General features: G+C 55.3%; 1 protein-coding gene across 1 annotated transcript; it reads left to right on the top strand.

Annotated features, from left to right (window-relative positions):
• The first annotated feature begins 270 nt into the window (after positions 1-270).
• On the top strand, positions 271-17,233 carry LOC123378924 (caudal type homeobox 1). Its single transcript, XM_023260468.2, has 3 exons — positions 271-737; positions 15,442-15,587; positions 16,108-17,233. The coding sequence occupies exons 1-3, from the start codon at positions 293-295 to the stop codon at positions 16,306-16,308; spliced, it is 792 nt and encodes a 263-aa protein (XP_023116236.1). The 5' UTR covers positions 271-292; the 3' UTR covers positions 16,309-17,233.
• The last annotated feature ends 4,378 nt before the right edge of the window (positions 17,234-21,611 follow it).

Below are 21,611 nucleotides of genomic sequence, written 5' to 3'. Positions count from 1 at the left end.
GCCCCCTCCAGGCCCCGGCCCGTCCACCTCCCGCTTGGGGCAGCAATTTGTCTCCTTTTGAACCCCCCGCCCCCGACGGGTTTCCCCCTTTGATTCGCGGCGCGGAGGCTCCCCCCCGCTTTGAAATGCAAACCCGCCCGGGCTGGGGCCGCGGGCGCCCGGAGCTATAAAAGGCCTGGGTGGGGCGGGCGCGGCGGCAGGGCCCGCGAGTTCAGGTGAACAGTCTGCTCGTCGGGGCGGCCGGCAGCGGCGGCTCCAGGGCCCAGCATGCGCGCGGGGCCCCGCGGCCACCATGTACGTGGGCTATGTGCTGGACAAGGATTCTCCGGTCTACCCCGGCCCCGCCAGGCCCGCGAGCCTCGGCCTGGGCCCGCAAGCCTACGGCCCCCCGCCCGCGCCCCCTGGGCCCTCGCAGTACCCCGACTTCACCGGCTACTCTCACGTGGAGCCGGCCCCCGCACCCTCTGCGGCCTGGAGCGCGCCCTTCTCTGCTCCCAAGGACGACTGGGCCGCCGCCTATGGCCCAGGCCCTGCGGCCCCCGCCGCCAGCCCAGCCCCGCTGGCATTCGGGCCCCCTCCGGACTTTAGCCCGGTGCCCGCGCCCCCTGGGCCTGGCCCAAGCCTCCTGGCGCAGCCCCTAGGCGGCCCGGGCGCACCGTCCTCGCCCGGAGCGCAAAGGCGGACGCCCTACGAGTGGATGCGGCGCAGCGTGGCGGCGGGAGGCGGCTGTGGCAGCGGTAAGGACCCCTCCTTCGCCCTGAGCCTTTGGAAGGTTCCCCTGGGCACCGGCAGGTGCTGGGGCCAGGCCCAGTTGCCCCCTGTCTCACCCCTGCCGTGGCCCCGCGTGGGTCCCCCCTTTGAGTCTCCCTGACCTCTCTGGTCCCGGGGGTGCTGTTCTCTCAGCTTCCCCCTTCAGAATCCCAGCCTGCCTGAGCCTTAGCTTAGGAAGCACAACCTGTCCTTCTGTATGGATAGGGAAACGGAGACCCTTAGAAGTGAAGAAACTCGCCTTGTGGTTGCCTGGCAAGGCTGGAACTAGAACGCGGGTCCCCAGGTTTATGCCAGGGCTCTTTCAGCCACACTGGCCCTGGTGGTCATCCCTTTCTTCCACCCCCTATCCCAGCCCCAAGAGGAAGCTGCACACGATACCCAGAAGGGGTGGTGCACTGATTGTGTGAACACGGGCGGATCACTTTCCTTTCCAGGTCTCAGTGCCCCCATCAGTACAGTGGAGAGAGTGGCGGGTCATATCCTTTGGCTGAAAAAGAGCCCTCTTCGGTTGAATTGGTGTGGGGGTCCATACCTTGCCATCCCAGGGCCCTCCCTGAACTCTTGACCCTGGGGGAGGGGAAAGCAGGAGCAGTTGGGAAGGTGGCTACTGTTTGGCTCCTGAGACGGTGAACCTCCTGCCCCCAGGCAGGCCTCTCTGATCCACCCTCTTCAAAGGCAGAGGAGGGGGCAGGACAAAGGGCCAGCTTTAATGAGGGGCGGCCTGACCTCCTTTATAGGTCCCCCCTTTGTCTTGTAACAGGCTGCCCCTTGGCTCAGTAGTGACTCCTGTTGGCCGGAAAGTGAACACGATACCCCATTGTCCCGACTGTGTCCGGCCTGTCCTGACAAAGGCCACCTGGCCTTAGGGGCGGGAAGTTGGCCTGCCCACCCTTTGATGTCCGACCCCTCCCCCCTTCCTCCAGCTGGGAGGGAGCCTGGGACTTCCCCCACCTCCTCTCTCTCTTCACCCCCATGTCCCTACACACACACTCCTCACTCGCTGGGGCAGATGCTGGGGAGGTCTGGCTATAATTGTAGCACCTTCTTGGGAGGCCCAGGGACACAGAAGCTCCTATCGGCCTCCAGAGGCCTCAGAGGACTGGGGTGGACGCCCCAGCTCTGCCACTCATTTGTGTGACCTTGGCTAAATACTAACAGCTAACGTTTATGGAACACTTACTAACGGACCAGGCACTGCCTAAGACCTTGCGTGCATTAACCCATTTAATTCTTACAACATTATTGAAGGTACTGTCATCATCCCCATTTTTACGATGAAAAATCTACGACCTAGAGGGGTTAAACCCTTATGCAAAGACGTATAACCAGTAAATGGTGGGGCTGGGACTTGAACCCCGGCCGATTGACCACCAGGCCTGCGTTCTAATCCTCTAAACAATAGCTTCTCTTAAATTAGTCATCTTTTCTGGGTCTCAGTTTTACCATCTGTGACATGATAGGGAAGGGTCTTGTACCTTTGTTTGATTTTAAAGGGGCCCTCTAGAAAAATCTGGTGGAAAATACAAATCTTCCCCCTAGAAAAAAAGTGTTGCCTAATTCAGCAGATAATCCGAGGGATTCTAGAAGCTCCAAAAAGATTTCTCCGTTGACCCTGGTTGAGAACCCTGCGTTAGATTGAATGAGAGGAGGTGTCTGGGGCCACCGACTCCCGGTTTTGTGTCCGTTCCCTGGAGAAAGAAGGCTGCTCTTCCTGCTTCTCTATTCTAGTTGTTGCTTCCTCCTGATCAGGCAGCTTTGGAGATGGATGGCGAGGTGGCAGCTGGGAGAGGTCCAGATGGAGGAGGAGTTCCTCAGGAGCAAGGATCTGGAGAGGGTGCGCCAGTGGGGGTCAGAGGACAGGTGGGAGGCCTGGAGGAACTTTCAGGCTGTGTGACGTCAGGCAAATCGCCGTTCCTCTCTGGGCATAGGATCTTCGAGGGAACCCGGCCCCAGCCTCTGGTCTCAACCAGTCATTTGAAAACTGTTGTCCCCAGGCAGATAGGAGGCCCAGCTGTAAGTCTGCCCAAAGGCAAAACACCTTTCCCCTTTCACTCCCAGAAAGTAGAAAGAGAGGGCCAAGGGAGGTTTGCAGGCTCCCAAGGAGAGTGGCTGCCCCAGAAGCCAGGTTAGACTTATTCTGCTGAGGACACAGGATCGCCAGCTTTCTAGAAGCTAGAAGCTGCTGCCTGTCTGCCCAGGGACATCTGACCAGTGTTCCTGAGATGGGGCAGGATTGGAATGGGGTTACAGACCTATCCTGAGAGAGAGGCCAATCCCCCCCCCCCCCATCTACTGTGGCCTCAGTTTCTCCTTCTGAGCCATGAAGACCCCGGGGCTCTGGCGTGCTGCCCGTGTAATGTTGCTATCTAGGATGGCAAAGGGAAGGTCAGCACCTGACAGCACCCCCCCCCCCCGCAACAAATGTTGCTGGCCACCTCGTTCTCTTGCCAGCCCCTTCTCTCCTGCACCTGAGCTTCTAGCACTCTAGAACATTTGAACTGGACAGTTGGGAGACCAAACAGGCAGTTGGGGAACTGAAGCCCAGGGAGGCAAACAATGTACTTGTTTCGCGCCAGTGGAGGCTGAGCTGGGATAGATGTTGGGGGAGTCTGTTACAATTTCTCCGATGGTTTCCCATTGGAAAATCTAGACTCCCTGAAGTCCACCAGACTGTAGAGCATCAGCACCTGGCCCCCGCCTGCCTCCCCAGCCTCGCCCCAGGCTACTTACTCTCTCCTTGGCCACCAAGCTCTAGACACTCCAGCCTTCTTTCACTTTCCCAGATGTGCCATGACCTGCCGCAGGTCTTGTGCATGTGCTGTTCCCTCTTCCTGAAAACTCTTTGGCCCTGACTCTTGGCAGGCCTAGCTCCTTCTCACCCTTTAGGTCTTAGCTTGATGGTCATCTCCTCAGACAGGTCCTCCATGATTTCCCAGGGAAGGCTCCCCCTATACACACACCGATAATCTTCGCCATGTTTCATTCAGAGCACTAACCCTGCTATCAGTTTACCCACTTATGTGTGTGTGTGTGTTGTCTGTTTCCCCACCCACCAAGGTAAACGCCCATGAGGTCCAGAGCCACGTCCATTTGGCCCATCACTACATTCCAGATGCCATCTCAGTGCATGGCATTTAGTAGGCGCTCGATACATTTTGTTGAATGGGTGAACAGGACAAGTGTGAGGAACAGTAAGACAGCTCTGAGAGAAGAGGGGGGGAGATGAGATCTGGGCTTTGACATGTTTCTGAGGTTCCAGCCCTGGAGATGGGCCCATGACTGTCCAGCTGATCGAGCTCTTGCCTGTGATGGAAGCCTGGTTGCTCCCCCTCTCCCTCCTGGGACGGTACCGTGGCCTCAGCCGAGGAGGTGGCTGAGATGAGACTGGGGCTACCACCTTGGCTTTACCATGAGGGACAGTGAGAACTGGAGAGAGGAGGGAGAGGCTGTTGGGCTCCATCCCATAATCAAAATATTATCCAATTCTGAGTGATTGCTGTCACTTGACTGGGACCAGGATAGAACAGGACTATAAGGGGTCCTATTTTGTGGTCTTCCCCGTTGGCGTATATAAATACCAGCTTTGTCATTAAGAGGGTTATACGTCACCCTCTGTCAAAGACTCAGCATCTATTCCTTGGGAATCGACAATACTTCGCAGGTTAGTGGCCTTTGGGGTGGTTGATGTCCCACCCAGGCCAGGGAGATGCTCGCGGGGATGATGAGGCTGTTGCAGCAGGGTTTAGGTCTTGGGCCAGCCCCTTCAGATTTCAGACAGAGAAACTGAGGCCCGGCGAGGGGATGAACCCTCCTCTCCACACCACAATCCAGATCCCCTCTGTTGGCCCGTTGCCACAGCCACCAGCCCGGCCTCTCACCTTCACCCTCTCTCTGATACCCCGGCTGTCCTCACAACCATTACCAGATGTACCTTTTCAAGGCACATCGCCTGATCCAGAGCATTCCGTGGCTCTCCACTGCCTTTGGAATGCCCGTCTCGTTGTATGTCATTTCATTGCTTTCAGATCCAGCCCCATTTCTGTGGCATTCAGAGCCCTCTTGAGAGGGCTGTTGAAGACACTCTCTCACTAGTTGGTCTAGATACAGAAATGCTTACTGGGGGTGGCTTTCGGCTGCGTTTGGGAGCCTCAGGCCTGGGACTGCATTTCTGTTAGAAGCTGCCGAGCCTCAGGCAAGTTAACTTGGATCGTCTCTCTGAACCTCAGTTTCTTCCACTATAACATTAGGATAATAATACCTTGAAGCAATGGGGCCCACTGAGCCCAGCCCCTCTGCTTGGCACACAGTAGGTACTTAGTGTATCAGTGCCTATAACTGTCTCTGCCTGCCCTTAGCAGGTGCACGGAAACACACACCTCACACTCCCTGCCTCTCCAGTCCGGGTCCCTCAACCAAAATTACCCACCCTTCCTTCCTACATCTTCACTAGTTCAAACGCTGTGCCTTCGGGGCCACCGCCACCTCCTCTAGAAAGTCCTCCTTGGTTTCCTCCCCTCCAAGCACTACGTCAGGCCCTTGTTTTCACAGCATTTACCACTGTCTTCTTTACCCCTTCCATCTCCCTCAAGGACCTGTCAGAGTCAGCCCCGTCCTTCTCACCATGCCTTGCCGGGGGCAGGAGCTCGTGGCAAAGCTGAGAACTATGGCATTGGTTGAGTCCTCCCTGTGCACCAGGCAGCGTGCCAAGAACTTTGCACGGGTTTTCTCACTTAAGCTTCGTAACGACCTTAAGAGGTGCGAGGATCTATCATTAGCCTCGTTTTACAGATAAAGTTAATGAGGCTCAGAGAGGGTGAGGTACCTGCTCGAGCTCACATAGCTAGGATGCAAACAGCACGGGCTTCAAACCCAGACTCCACGGCCTAGGGGGTATCTATCAAAGAAAGCAACCCACTCAGCAGCCCCAGACCCCTGCCCATGTGCGTCCCAGCCCGGGTGGGGAAAGGAGGCTGGTCAGGGAGGAGCTGGAAGACGCGGATGGGGGGAGGGTGGGCACAGCAGGGGCCAGGCTGTTTAAAACTGGTTGGTTCTCTAGGCAGAAGCTGGATTTGACACCTCGTCTCTCAGATGTAGCTGGGAAGGGGAATGACCCAGTTAGAAGGTGGCAGAAGGCTTTTTTTGGTTGGGTGTTGTTTTTTCCCCCCCGCTTTGGCAGATATTGCTGCCGAGAGCTCAGGGAATCATTCTGAAGGTCTAAAACAGCTTTGTTAGCAGTAGGGTCTGGCTTGTCAGGAGGAAGTTATCTTCGTGCGCTGGCCCTCCGGTTTCTGTTTGCGTCTGGAGTCAACGTGGGTGAACTTGTTGAACCCTCCCCATGCCACACTTCAGCCCTCAAGCTTGTAGGGGTGCACAGGGAGGGGGCAGACATTAGTGGAAGCCGAGATTGACCCTTCAAGTTCAACACCTTCCCGTGACTTCCCGTTGCTCTTGAAACCAAATTCAAACCCCTCACCCCAGGGCTCAGAGCTCTGCTGGTCTCTCCAGCCTCACCATGTGCCTCTCCCATTCGTTCATTTATTCGTTCAGGCAGGCAGACTGGGGACTCTGGCCAGGAAGGCAGACTGGGGGCTCTCGGGAGCTGGCATTGTCTGCCCCTTGCTCTGCTACTCTCTGCCACAGGGCCTTTGCACATGCTGTTCTCTCTTCCTGGCACATTCCTCTCATCTTTGATATAGAAACCTCCTCAGCCTTCAGGTCTTGATTGAAATGTCACCTGCTCCAGGAGACTCCCCCCCCCAAAATAATTAAAGGAGGTCCCCCCCACCCTCCACCCCTGCAACTTATTCTGGCTCTCAGCTCTATGCTTACTTTCCTTCATGCTAATCCCAGTTTGTAATTATTTTGTTTGTTTGTTTTTAGTCTGCCCCCCTCCCATGAAAGAGGGGAAGGAATGGTTTAACAAATCAATCCTGATCATCTACCATAGTAATAACGACATCAACTAGTACCTAGTAAGTACTCGGCACGTGCTCAGCATTTCCTCAAATGCGGGTATTTCTGACCCCAGAACTGCACATTTCTGCATTAGATTAGTGGCTTTGACTAAGGCTCTGGGAGCAGGGGAGCTGGACAGAAGGACTGAGGTTGAGCTGACCAGCTGATGGGTTGGCTGTGGGGGCCGGAAGTGCCTCTTGGGCTTTTGGCCTGAGTATCTGGAGGGTGGTAGCCATTTACCCAGATGAAGGAGACCAAGGAGCAGATTTGTGTTGCATATTCAGCAAAGACCCATCAGGTACTCACTGTGTGTCAGGCACCATTGTGGGGCTGTGGGAGCAAGACGGCATGGTCCCTACCCTCACGGAGCGGACCGGGGGAGCAAGGCGCCGGGGGGAGGGGGCTTGCAAAGGTCACCCCGTGATCCAGGAAAGGGCTGGAGCCTAGAGCCCCTCCCTGCATCGCACCCAGAATGTGTGACCTCAGGACCCAGGCCTGCAGACAGTCGGGCAGGAAGTTGACTTCCAGGGTGACCCTGGCAGGGCAAGGTTGAAAGGGGCAACGGGAAACAGCTCAGAGAGGCCTCAAGCTGTTCAGGCCTGGGGGAAGACGCAGAGGGACACAGTCGCTGTTTGCCAGTCGAAGAAGGGCTGTTCTGGGTCAAGGGCCCCCCCCTTATTTTTTGGCGCCCCCGTGGAAAAACCGAGGGAAAATACAAGTAGGTGGTGGATGTAAGAACAGGCTGCTTTGCAGATAGTACAAGCGCCCTCCGCTTAGGATGCGACACAGCTGTGGGCATCTGGCCCGAGGGAGGGCTTTGGTCTAGGAGGGCTGTCCAGTTGAACTTTCTGTGATCGCGGAAGTGCTGGGTATCTCTTCTGTCCAGTCTGCTAACTAGCCACTAGTTAGTTAATTCGTGTCCTCAGTTTCCAGGTGTATTCCTGGGATCCAGAGAGGTTCGGTGACTTGCCTGGGCTCACGTCGCTGGCCTGTGGCCAGGCTGGGGTGGAACAGACAGGTCTCCCCGACCCTGAACTTCTCTGTCTTCCTCACCGCCTCCCACAGCCAGGCCAGGCCGTGTGCCTCCACGGAGAAGACATGGCAGGGGACGATGCCAAGGTGGCCTGGGAGGAGAGGGTGCAGTGCCAGCTGAGTGCTGTGGCTGGGAAGGAGGGCGACAGTGGGGAGGAGAAGCTGGCCTAAGGCTGCAGGACCTCCCCACGCCCCTCCCCCCCCCCCCATGCCAGCCTCACCCCTGCTCCAGAGCTTAAATGAGGAACCGTGATGGAGCAGCCTGGGCCTGGCCACACAGCCGGAACAAGGACCCAATCAGGGCGCAGTAGACACCCTCAGGGCCCAGGAAGGGACATCCATTCATCATGAAACCGGCCAGGTCAGGGCCGCCACAGCAGAGGTCCCACCCCTGCTGGTGGGATGGAGAATCAAGCCCAAGCCGAACATCCATACGCAGCGGCCGGGCCGGATCTCCCTGCTCGCAGGCCAGTGTGTTCCTTGCCCTGCAGCTCCCCAGCGGGCCGCATTCCTCTGTCTCCCTAGGGACGCTTCCCGCATCCGCTTCCGCAAATAGCTCAGCTCTCCTTGACATCCCCTTAGCTCTTTGCCCTTTACAAACTGCTTTCCCGTCCAAAGCCCGAAGAAGTTCAGTCACTTGTCAAGTCCTTCGGCCTGGGCCCAAGCCCTTCGAGGAGGGCTCAGAGCTGCAGAGAACTTCAGAATCTATAGGCCCTCGGCGCTGATCTTCTTCTGATGCACCGGAGAAACTGAGGCCTGGAGAGGAGAAGGGACTTATTCAAGACCACACAGATGGCACAGAACTGGGGCCAGGAAACACTGACTTCAGCTAGTGGTGCAGAATAGCGTCCGTGGGCTGCCAGAGACGGCAGGGAGAGCAGGATGCCGTGAGATCGGGGCTGGAGTATTTTTAACAGGCCTACCTGCGTACATGTGTGCATACTGCGTGTGTGTTTGTGTGTTGGGGGGGATTGTGATGCACAGTCAGGATGGGGCTGGACCACACAGGGAGGGGGCATGGAGGGTTGAGGCTGGGTCGGTGTTCCAGGCCCTGAGGGCCAGAACTGGCAGTGGCTTCCCCAGGGCCACAAACCTAGCAGGAAGAGGACAAAGGAAGTGCTGACCCGGGGGGGCCATTCGATTTTCCTGGAGCCACCCACCCCGCCCTGGGGACAGAGGCTGAACTCTGTCCTCGCCTGGCCCAGGCTGGGTGGGAAGGCCCCACCGCAGGCCGCTGTGGCTCCTGTCCCCTATCCTCCAGCTGGGCAGGCCCGGTATCTAGGCTCTCAGACAGGGAAATCGGTCTCAGAATTCTTTCGGCAAAAATAACAAACACAACCAGAGAATCAACAAACATTGGGAGCCTCATGTTTCCAAGTTGGAGAGGACCTTATAAATAAACAGTCTCATCCAGCACATCCCCCGTTGCCCGGATCCATTTCCCAGCCTTTCTGCCACATGGCTTATCGTGCCACTGTTGGAAATCAGCACGGTCTGCCCATCCTTGCGCACCTACTAAGTGCCAGGTACTGCGCTAGGCGTCCTCCGTTTATGTCAAGTGATCCGCTGTGCCCCCCCCCCCCGGTGGTTGGAGATAATTATGGGAGACCTCACCCTGTGTGAGAGGTTCTAGTGCTCTTTCTGAGGCTCGACAGACCTGGGTTGAAATCCCACCTGCCAGATGTGTGGACCTCTCTGAGCCCCAGTTTGCTTATCTGTACGTAGGGATAACAGTAGCCCGGTTTCATAAATTGTTGAGAGATGTGTGCGAGCGCCTCACACGTGGACATGTTGGCCATTAGTAGAATGTTAGTTGCCTGCATTGTATAGATACGGAACATGATGCTCAGAAAGCTGAGGTGACTGGTCCTAGATCACCCAGCCAGTGAGAAGCTGTGCTGCACAATCCCAGAGGTCTGCTTGCTCAGACCACCTCATGCCTGGGGCACCTGAGAGCCGGTCACACATCAAATCCCTGAGTCCCATTTTAGCCCCACTGAATCTGAATTTCTGGCCTAGAATCTGTGCTTTTAAAGAGCTTCCCAGGACCTCCAGTGTGCATGCTTTCGGAGATGGGGACTTTGCTACCTCCACAGCCGCCCAGTGCACACGGACGGGCCATTCCTCGTGTCCCAAAGCCTGAGCAAAGAGAAAGCCTCTCATTTGGGTGAGTTATCCAAGGATCTTCCCTGGTGTGCTCACCACTGAAGAGCTGGAGGGGGCTCCCCACCCCCCCTCCCACCCACTCGCACTGGCATCTGGCCCGGAGGGTTATTCATTAGGTGGCTGGGAGCGGCTGGCCTCCGTCAGACACCTGTTGCAGGAGCCCGGACTTCCCTCTCAGCCCCAGCATCCCAGGGGCCTGTAAATCATTCATCCCAGGGCCCTCTCCCTGCCTGCTGCTCTCACACACCTCCCCGCCCCCTCCCTCCTAGGCTCCTGGGTGGCACAGGTGCTCATAGGAGGGGGAAGGGAGGGTGGCTTGGGGCAGTCAAGAGTTCTGGCCTAGAGCTGGGACTGGAGCCCAGGGCTCCTGACTGTCATTAAAAATACAAATTCATATCGCACATGGTTAAAAAAAAAAAGAGAGAGAGAGAGAAAGAGAAAAGAGAAAGGAAGGAGGAAAGGAAAGAAGGAAAGAAGGAAGGAAGGGAGGGAGGAAGGAAAATAACAAATGAGGGGAGCCTGGGTGGCTCAGTCAGTTAAGCGTCCAACTTTGGCTCAGGTCATGGTCTTGTGGTTCGTGGGTTCGGGCCCCATTCCGGGCTCTGTGCTGACAGCTCAGAGCCTGGAACCTGCTTCAGATTCTGTGTTTCCCTCTCTCTCTCTGCCCCTCCCCCACTCATTTTCTTTCTCTCCCTCTCTCTCTCTCTCTCTCTCTCTCCCTTTCTCAAAAATAAACATAAGAGAGAGAGGAAGGAAGGAAATAAAGGAACGAAAAAGAAAGAAAGAAGAAAGAAAGAAAGAAAGAAAGAAAGAAAGAAAGAAAGGAAGAGAAAGAAAGAAAGAAAAAGAAGGAAGGAAGGGATGGAGGGAAAGAGAGAAAGAGAAAAAAGAAAGAAGAGAAGGAAGGAAGAGAAGAAAGAAAGAAGCAAGAAAGAAGAAAGAAAAAGAAAGAAGGAAAGAAAGAAAAGAAGGAAAGAAAAGAAAGGAAAAGGAAAAGAGAATCCTCTCAAAGACTTACATTCTTTTTTTTTTTTTAATTTTTTTTTTCAACGTTTTATTTATTTTTGGGACAGAGAGAGACAGAGCATGAACGGGGGAGGGGCAGAGAGAGAGGGAGACACAGAATCGGAAACAGGCTCCAGGCTCTGAGCCATCAGCCCAGAGCCCGACGCGGGGCTCGAACTCGCGGACCGCGAGATCGTGACCTGGCTGAAGTCGGCCGCTTAACCGACTGCGCCACCCAGGCGCCCCACAAAGACTTACATTCTCACCTTGCTGAGGCCCCACAGCTTCTAGCTCCCTCTCCAGAGGCAGCCCCTGTTATTGGCTTGTATATTCTTTTAGAAAGAATTCTATGGGTACACATACATGTGTGAGTGTGTATGTATGTGTGTGTGTCTCCCCACTTTTATACAAAAAAAACCAGTAACATGCCATTCACGGTATTTTGTCTTTTTTTTTTCTCAACATACCTTAGAAATCACTCCATATTAGTATGTAGGGACCTTTATAGTTTCTTTCTTTTTTTTTTTTTCTTACCATTTTATTTATTTTTGAGAGACAGAGAGAGACAGAGCATGAGCAGGGGAGGAGCAGAGAGAGAGGGAAACACAGAACTCGAAGCAGCCTCCAGGCCCTAAGCTGTCAGCACAGAGCCCGACGCGGGGCTCGAACTCACGGACCGCGAGATCACGACCTGAGCCGAAGTCAGACGCTCAGCCACCTGAGCCCCCCAGACACCCCAGTATAGTGTTCCTCTTCGTGGACGTGCCATCTCTTGTTTAGCAAGTTCCCTACGTGTAGACATGTACAGTTTTTAGTCCTGTGCCTTTCAAAACAGCCATAGCTTTGGGCACTTTTTCTGTGAGATCAATTCCAGGAATTGGGATTAATGGCTTGAGGGGTGCGTGTTAAATGAGGCTAGATAGTACCAAGTTGGGCTCCAAGGAGCATGTTCCAGTTATTACTCCGTGGACAGCATATGGGATCTGTTGGTTCCCGGACCACAGTGTGATTCCAAATGTTTTGTTCTTCGGCAGAGCCATTTTCTTAGCAGTAAAATGGTGTGCTTTGAGAGCTTCACCAGATAGAGGTTGGCCAGTGGTTCCTGAGCCTACCAGCCCCATCTCCTGGGCCCAGACAGGAGGCGACAGGGTCTGGGGGCTGGGTCTGCCCTGGCAGGAACAGCAAGAGATAATTACGCGGCTAGAGCCCTATCTCCTACCTGGTACCCCCCTCCTCAAATCTGGGATGAGTCAAGCTACGGTTTGGGTGGCCAGAGCCCAGGGTTTATACCACTACCAGGCAGGATGGCCCTCGGCAAAGATGCCCCCCTTCTGAGCCCCAGTTTCCCCCCATTACGAAACTGGGTGTGATGGATCCCCGCTTGCTCATCAGAAAAAATGGGAAGGAGCCCTGGGTGCCTGAGGACAAGGGTGTCTTTGTAAGCGCTGCTTGTAATCTCAGGCTGTTTGGGTGGGAAGGGAGCCTTACAGCCCCACTTCAGGCTGTGAGTGTTCTGGGAATTTTCAAGGGCCCACCCAGCCTGTGGACCATCCAGCCCCAGCCCAGGGCTCTCGGGGGCCTGCCCTCACCATGATCTGGCCCCTCCTTTCCCAGAAGTACAAGTATAGCAGTGGTCTGCTCTTTGAGCGTCTCTTGCCCAGGATTAGGGGGCCTCTTGGGGGGCTCTGTGGACCCTAAGCCTGACGGGGTGGGGAGTTGTGCCAGGAGCAAGGAGTGGGACTCTAGACCAGATGACATGGCCTTGGGCAAGTCCACACTTGCCGGGGGCTTCAGTGACCCCGACTGTCCAGGGACGTTGAACTAGAAGGACTCACGAGGTCTCTAGTATTTGGACCTCCAGCAGTTGTATAACCTGCTGGAACCCTCAGTCTCTTCATCCGTAAAATGGGAGGAGACTAAACCGAGCCCTTTTCTGGCGTTAGCCCAGCGAAGATGCAGAGCTCTGTTGGGCTCTGGGGGTGGTGGCATTAGGCAGAACTGTTTTTGAGTTGGCGTTGAATTTTCTAGGCCAAGGAAGGGCCCATCTGGAGCCAAGGCCTCAGCAGCCACTCCCTTGTCCCTTTCCTGGGCCAGACCTGGCCGAGGGCCGAAGTTGTCCCGTGCTACATCAGGCGGTGGGCTGAGGTCAGTGGATGTGGAAGCGTCCAGTGCGGTTCTGCTGCTCTGGCAGGAAACCCAAGGAAAAAAGCCCAGAAACATCTGCTGTCTCCCATTTTCCGCAAAACCATTTGGCTCTTGGGGAGCCCGGTGGCCGTCCTGCCAAGCTGCGTGGGCTTAGTAGTGGGGCGGGAGCTGGAAGAAGGGTGGGTGGTTAGCACAGGGATGCTGAGGGACAGGCAAAGCCAGAGCTGTGACCCCGGGGGGGGGGGTAAAGGCCAGGCTGTGTGGGGGTAACCGGGTAAGGTGGAGCAGGGTCGATGGTGATTCCAAGACCCGCCATACCCTGGTGGGACACACGTGTGGGCCTGAAAGTGCTTGCGTGGGCCTCCTATTTATAGCCAAGTTCTCAGCTTCTTACGAAGGAAGCTGGTGTTTAGTCAGGCCCCCGCACCAGCCCAGGCCAAGCATGACTCTTAATATTCTCTCCAGACAGACCTCTGATCCCAGCCCCAAAGAGAGCCCTGACATTAACCCCAGTCGGTCCTCAAGTCCGGCTCTTGGCCCCAGGCTGAGCCCTGTAGAGAAGCCAAGCCACATCCTTCTCTCTCCTGGGTTACTGCGGGACTATCTGTGCTTCCCCCATCCTCTTGCCAATCTGTCCTCCATGCAGCAGCCAAAGTCATATTGAAACCTACATCAGACTTCCTGTCTCCTGGGCTCAGAACCCTGCAATGGCTCCCATCCCAGACAGAGTAAAACCCAGAGTCCTTTTCACGGCCTGTAAGGTTCTGGATAGCCTGCACCTCTGTCCTGGCTCACTGCACTCTGGCTATGCCAGCCTCCTCACTGTTCCTCACACATGTCAGATGTCAGGCATGCACCCACCACGGGGCCTTTGCACTTGCTGTTCCCTGCACCTGGAACCCTCTTCCCCAGACACCTGCATGGCTATGTCCCTCGCCTCCTTTAGATCTTTGCTTAAATTCCCTTTCTCAGTAAGACCTTCATGGACTACTCTATTTAAAATCACATACTCTCTCCTCCCCAAATTCCCAGTCCTCTCTTCCTGCCTTCTTTTTCTCTGGAATACCTATCAATTAACATATCATATACGTAGTATTAACATATCAAATTATTTTGGTCTAGCTCCCTCCACTAGAACCTAATTTCACTGTGAGAAGGGATTTTTTTTTTTTTTTTTTTTTTTTTTTTTTTTTTTTTTAGTTTTGCTTACTGGTATACCCCAGTGGTTGGCCCACAGCAGGAGCTCAGTAAATATTTGGAGCCTGAGCCTGAGTCACTGCTCTGTGCCCGCAGAAGAAGCGGCAGCGTGGATGGCTCTGGGCAGACCAACCCCAGCTTGGGGCTTGGTGTCTAGGGCCAGGGCCTTTTGAGGTACCTGACAGGTCCTCAGGGCCACCAGCTGTCTCAGTGCTTTCTGTTTGGTCTTGGGGCCAGCAGCCGCCAGGGGTCTGACGGAAATTGAGGAGCGCCCACCCCAGGACGGTGCGGCAAGCTTCTGCCTCTACCCGTGGTCGCTCTTCCCCACTCTCTTCTCATGCGCTGGAAAGAGGGGCAGCTGACTCGTCATTAGTCTCCATCTGGCCTGGCCTGCCAGGTGACCCTCCGTGTCGCCGGTGTGAGTGCCTGTGGTCTCAGGATCCTGAATCAGAACCACCAGGGGGGCTTGCTAAAAATGCAGACTCGGGGCGCCTGGGTGGTGCAGTCGGTTAAGCGGCAGACTTCAGCCAGGTCACGATCTCGCGGTCCGGGAGTTCGAGCCCCGCGTCGGGCTCTGGGCTGATGATGTCTCAGAGCCTGGAGCCTGTTTCCGATTCTGTGTCTCCCTCTCTCTCTCTGCCCCTCCCCCGTTCATGCTCTGTCTCTCTCTGTCCCAAAAATAAATAAACGTTGAAAAAAAATTTTTTTTAAAAATGCAGACTCTATCGCCAGGCTTTCCAGTTCACAGGGTCAGGGATGGCCGGGAAGCTGTGTTTTCCGCAAGCTCCCCAAGTGTCCATTGCGCAGCGGCATCTGGAAACTGCTGGGTTAGAGCTGGTGGAGCTGGCGATCACAGTAGGGTCAGAGGAGCCGGATTGAAACCCCAGCTCCACCAGCAGCTTGCTGTGTAACCCTGAGTGAGTTGCTTCGCTTCTCTGAGCCTCAGTGCCTCCCCAAATGGGCATGAGAGCAGTGCCTGCCTCTCAGGTTGGGGGTCTCCAAGCCTGACGCTGGGGGAGTAATTGTTACCCCAGGCCTCGGTGTGTGTCCCTCCCCACCTCAGGGTTCTCCCTTGGGGGCCTGGATTTCTCCCTTCACAGGGCCCTGCCTGGGCCTTTTACAGGCCCCACCCCCCCACTCACCACGTCTCCTGGCCCCTCTGCTTCTCAGGTAAGACCCGGACCAAGGACAAGTACCGCGTGGTCTACACCGACCACCAGCGCCTGGAGCTGGAAAAGGAGTTCCACTATAGCCGTTACATCACCATCCGGCGGAAGTCAGAGCTGGCCGCCAATCTGGGGCTCACTGAACGGCAGGTGTGTGGGTACCCCCACCTTAACCACGGGAGCAGTACTGGGAGTCTGGCCTCCAGGCTGTCAGGCAGATTACGGACTCAGTCAAGGGAGAACAGAGAGGTTGAGTCTCTGGCCATAGTCACACGGCATAGCAGAAACCGAAACCCCACTATCCCTGACCCCCAACGGGGGGGATAGGGGATCTGCTTAGCTATAGGCTACAGCAGGCTGTGATGATTCCTGTTTAAGTCCCAGGGAGCGCAAGGAAGTCTTCCTGGAGGAGGGGTGTTAGAGCATGGCCTTAGAAAATGGGGACAGAGGAGGTTCCAGAGAAAGTTGTCTTTAGGGTTGCAGGTTGTAGACGGGGAGGATGTATTCAGCGTCCATGAATAGTCTGGGTGGTGGTGCAGGAGGGAGGCCCGAAGCCCCCTGTGGAGGAATAAGAGCCCAGCTATCCTCCCTCTTCCTCTTGCTCTGCCTTTTGGTCTCCCCCCCCCCGCCCCCCCCCAACCTAGCCCATCTCTGCTCTCTGATACCACAGGTGAAGATCTGGTTCCAAAACCGGCGGGCAAAGGAGCGCAAAGTGAACAAAAAGAAGCAGCAGCAGCAGCAGCCCCCACCGCCAGCCCACGAAGTGGCCCCCACCGCAGCTGGGCCGTCCCTGGGGGGCCTGGGCCCCAGCTCTGCCAGCCTCTTGGGTGCCTCCTCCCCAATGCCTGTTAAGGAGGAGTATCTGCCATAGCCCCCTGCCCCCGCCCCGCGGGCTGGGGGCCTGGGGACTCCGACGCTGGGCATGTGGCTCCCGTGAAGGCCTAGGAGGCTCGGTCTGAGTCCCAGCCCTGCCACTGACCTTCTAGGTAACCTTGGACAAGTTGCCCACCCAGCCCTTGCATCCCCTTGGCCCATCTGTGCAGTGAGCCTGTGGGAGGAGGACCTTTCCAGCTCCTGTGTTCTAGGCCTCAGGGGGGTAAAAGAACCCAGGGTAGGAGGTCTCAATCCCCAGAGGGCTAGGTGAGGGGCCATAAGTCCCTAGGTCCCACCTCCCCTTCCATAGGTTCAAGGGTGGGAGGCCTCTGGAGGGAGTGCACTGACTCTGGAGAAAGGGGGCAGAGCTGAGAGAAGATGGAAAGATTGCAGCCCGGAACCGAGGGGGAGGGATGCGGTCAGCTCACACCTGCCTCTTCCTGCAGCCTCCCCTCCGGCTGCCCCCCACCACAAATTGCCCTGACCCCTGTCCAGGCTGGATGCAAAGCGCAAAGCCCACAAGACAGGTCATCAGAGCAAGAGGCTCTGATGACCGACCCCTCTGGACCGCAGAGCCATATCCCCCCGCGAGCATTCTCAGTGGGGCCTCCAGATGGGGGGAGCCAGGGGGGCCCAGAGGGGCAACGTCCACCTGCCTAGTTTCTGTCACCCCACTAGGCTGTCCTTTAGGGCCCAGGCCCCAGGGAGTCCCCGGGGGACTTCCTCTGGACCAAGCGGAGCTCACAGCTGGGCAAGCGTTGTACATAGAGTGGAATCTCTTGGATGCAGCTTCAAGAATAAATTTTTTTTTCTCTTTAAAAAGAAGTATAAAAATCATTGTACACAGCATTAAGGGAAGATGCTGAAGAAGCATAAACTGTCCTCACCCTTCCCTAACAATTGCGCGGTCCCCTCCAGTCTCTGTAGGCCTGTAACGAGGTCACCTTTAAAATGTGTTTGAAGGATCAAAAGAAGACATTGCTAGAGTAAGTCCATGAGACTATGTAAAATTTTAAGTGCATTTTCTAAGCAGAATCATCAGACCCAATATATCAGTTTTGTTTTTTTTTATTACTCAAGTATTTTCAGCTCACATTTTTCTTTCAACAGATGATATTCATTGGGAACCCACGTGTGCCAGGCCTGGCTGAGCCCACAAAAGTTCCTTGGCCCACAAAAGTTCCCAGTCGGAGCTATGCCCTAGGCATCAAAGGAACAGAGCATCCGGGGAGCCCAGAGTGGGCTCTCAGCTTATAGCAGAAGGTCTGAGAGGCTTCCTGGAGGAGGTGATGTTTGGATTGAGGCCTAAAGGCCTAGTAGGTGCTGTCAGACCAAAAAAAGACCAACATACTCATAAAAAAGAGTACTAACAATGTGAACTTAAAATATAATTTTTTTAAACTCCTGAGACAAACTACTGTTCTCAACTCCCTTCCAGGGGCGGGCAGAAGTCTGGGGCCTTCGCTCCTGAGAAGCCTCTGGGGCCAGCTGCCTGCCCCTGTTTACCGTTCTGGGATGTGGCCCAGCCATAAAAAGTGTGTGCAGCCTGCCTGCCTGCCCTTTGCTCCTGGGGCACGTGACAGCAATGCACAAGGTGGATCCAGTCCCCACACAAGCCCCTGGGAGCAGCAGGCACTTCCCCCTCCTCCTGCTGGTGGCCTGGGAGACAGCACAGCTTCCCCGAAGATGGTGGGCATCTAAGGCCTGGGAACAAGGCGGTACCAGGGAAAGGACTATGCTTCCAAGAGCAGAGGAGGAAGGTTGGTGGCAGGTGTGGTTGGAAGCGCGCGGATTCTGACCTTCACAAATATTTGCTGTGTGACCCTGGGGTAACTGCATCTCCTCTCTGGGCCTCATTTAAGAAGTGGCTCAGGTCAAGTAAGTTTGGCAAGTCCAGCAGACTCAACCCTTCTGGGGGCGAGAGTGATATGTAAACACATCAAAGGCTCTGATATGTCCTGCAGCAAAGAAACCCCTTGACTTTTCTTTAATCCAGCCTTCTCCATGCTTTGCTACCCAGGAGGCCCCTACCAGCCCCTGCTAGCACCCCAGGGAGCACCACACACTCTGGAGTGTGGGGATGCTGTGGGCTGGAGGGCCATGCTTCAGCTGTAACTCGGTGTTCACGGCACGTTTTGTCACATGGCCTGGCCTCCGGCTTGACTACCTCCAAGCTCTGAGACTTCAGACAACTTACTTAGCTTCTCTGAGCCTCAGCCTCCTCGTTTGGCAAGTGGAAATGAAATACTTTGACCTATCCAGAATTTAGCACAGGGTAGGTGCTGTCTTTTAGCCACCTGCTTACGGGGCTGTTGTGTCCTACTGTGAGATGTTGGCGGGCCCGCCTAATGTCCCCACCACCCCAAGGCTGAGGACAGATGGTGGTGTGGAACATCTGAGGCAGGGCAAGCCTGTCCCCAGCCACAGGAAAACCTCTGTCTGGCGGGAGGGCGGTGGCCGGGCCTGGCAGGCTGGGTGAGTGGCAGGTGGGGCCCACGTGGAAGGTCAGGGGGCTAGGTTGGGCCCGCAAGTGAGGTTGATCACCTGTCAACCTCCAGAAAAGAGGAAACCTTTATCTAAAGGGACTTTCAAGCAGTGTCATGGGCTGCCTTGTGAGGCAATGAGTTCCCTATCACTCAGAGGGTCCCCCCAGAGCCTGGGGTGTTGTGGCTCAAGAAAGGGACCCCTCCTGTCCTGTCGGACCCAGAAGCCAGCCCAGTGCTAAGAGGTATTCTAGCTTTCCTCTCGTGAGGAGCTGCTGTCACTTCTGTTTTGTATATAGCAATTTTATGTCCCCGTTCCCCCTGGGGGGCAGGCGCCGGTGGCTGGAGACTGGGGCTCCAGACAAACATCAGATATGGCTTGGCCTGGCCCTCAAAGGCCCATGGCCTGGTCATGGCCTCCAGCAAATCAGAAGCATGCCCATCAGCACTACGTTGTGCATGCAATTTCATCTGCAGACCCCTAATGCCCCGCTGAGAACCTCAGTCTGTAGAGCTGTCCTATCGACTGCCAAGAGATCAGTGTGGGCAGAGCAGAGAGGGCCAGAGCTCCACTCTAGGGGAGGACTCAGCCCCGCTCTAGGAATAGAAAGGGTCTCCCGCCCCCCAGGGTATGTGTGTGCACATGCACGTGTAACGGATTGTGATGGGGATCTGTCCGAGGAAACCAGCCTGGCTCCTGGTGGATGAGGTGCCCCGCCAATGGGATGCAGAACCTGGGAGCACGGCAGGCCTCGGAGAGGGCGGCTTTGGAGGGCAATCCTGTCCCAGCACGGCCGCACCAGAGCCACTTTCTCTGAATCATACCAGATGGACCAGCAGCCTGATTCCTCATTTTTTACAGTCGCCCCTCGCTGGTGTAACAAAACACATGCTCTACAGTGATACAGTCTGAACGTTCCAGCAAATTAAAAATGTTTATTTATATGCATTTAAAAATATCTCCGTATATAATAAAAGGAAGTACATTTTCATCTAACACTTTCCTTAAATCAGCACACATCTCCATTAGACTTCTGGTTTGATGTGAGACCAGGAGAAATGAGAGAGAGAGAGAGAGAGAGAGAGAGGAGAGAGAGGCGGGAAGAGGGAAAGAGAGATTATTTACTGGTTGGGATTCCTAAGTGCTGTCTTTCTGCCAAGTAGTAACCAAACTTCCTCTGGGAGAGGGGAGAGGGGACAGCGGCTGCAGGGGACGTCAAACACGCTTGGTGTTCTGAGGGTGACTGAGGGTTCAGTGGGCAGACTGACTTACGTGGACAATATCTTCTAGAAGATGTTGGGATTTTGTTTGTTTGTTTGATGAAGACCAGACTTTTCCAACAAGGGCTGTGGTGAGGCTTCCCAAAGAAGCCAATGCCTCCCCTCTATTCCCTCTTCCTGTGGTTCTCCGGACCTTCCGTAGGATCTGATGAAACCCACGTACCAATGGGAGGGGGTTGTTCAGCAAAGCCGGAGCCTGTCCTGTAAGAGAAGAGGTGACAGTCCCTGGGGGAGGGGGGAGTGGGTCCCGCCTGGGCCTTCCTGGATTCAGGAGCTGCTGGCTTTTGCCCTCTTGGCTTCTCTCCAAAGCCCAGAGATTCAGTGCTCTGTGTGGCCTTGGGCATATGACTTCACTCCCCTGAGACAGGTTCCTCAGGTCCAAAATGGGGACGCACAAACCTGTCTTCCCAAGCTGTTGGGAAGAATTACAAATTAGATATAAGCCTTCATCAAACGAACACAGTAGGGTTCAATAAATGTTCCTTCCCTTCACATTCAGGCCCAAAGGGCTCCTTCCTCCTGTATCTCGAGAGCCCTTGGCCTGCCCTTGAGGCCGGACTTCAAGAAAGGGGCCTCTGGGTGAGCAGGTGCGCCCAGAACCCACCAGCCCCTTTCCCGAGGCACACTTCAGTGTAAACCCTTCTTGCCCCTTCCAGACTCCGGGGGTATGAGAGGCAACAGACCCTTATCCTCACTCTCCCCAAAGACCTCCCCATGTTGGCTGATGGTAGGGCAACCCTACGATTTAGTGTCTGAACTGGGACACCTTTGAGTGAAAGGGGCATGATTTGCAATGCATATGCCGGGTCGACTAGCTTATACCAGTTCAGGCCCATAGATGAAAGAACATGAATGCTCTAGCTAATAATTTCCTATCCTAGTCACAGGCTCACACAGACCCTCACGCTGCTCCGAGAGGTCAGTCGGGCGCGGGGTGGCTGAGGGCTCATCTTAGAGATGTGAAAGTCTAACAGTCCTGAGGTCATACTGCTGGTGGGAGAAACCCAGGTGCTCACGATCTAAGTCACAAGCCATGACAACAACACGGCGACGCTTGCCCTGTCTCTTCTGGCCCAAACCTCTCCCAGGTTAAGGAGACATGTTCAAGACCTCCACCAGCCCAGAAGGTCCATGAGGCCTGACTCCGTCACTGGGGTCACTCACTAGCTCTGTGACCTTGACTCAACCTCTCTGCTTCAGTTTCTTCATCTGTAAAATAGGAACAGCACCATCTGTCTCTCCGGGTCCCTGTGTTGAGACAATAGGTCCTAGCCCAGGATCTGGCACAATAAAGACCGTGGGCGACTGAAAAATATCTGATTAATGGCTGCTGTGTCCTTTTCTTGGCAGAAGCGGGCAACCTCTCGTCAGTCGATAAACGCCAGCTGAGCCCCTGCTATGTGCCAGGCCCGGTGCTACCTGTTTTCTATGCACAATCTCCCTGGGTTCCTCGCATCATTGTAAGGGAGGGCAGATTCTTAACCCCATTCTCCAGATGAAGAGGCAGCACAGCACGCTTAAGGAATGTGGGCAAGGT

Source organism: Felis catus, chromosome A1 (assembly GCF_018350175.1).
Source record: "Felis catus isolate Fca126 chromosome A1, F.catus_Fca126_mat1.0, whole genome shotgun sequence".
Lineage (NCBI taxonomy): Eukaryota > Metazoa > Chordata > Mammalia > Carnivora > Felidae > Felis > Felis catus.
The sequence above is the reverse complement of the archived record's forward strand: the minus strand, read 5'-3'. Positions and strand labels throughout refer to the sequence as shown.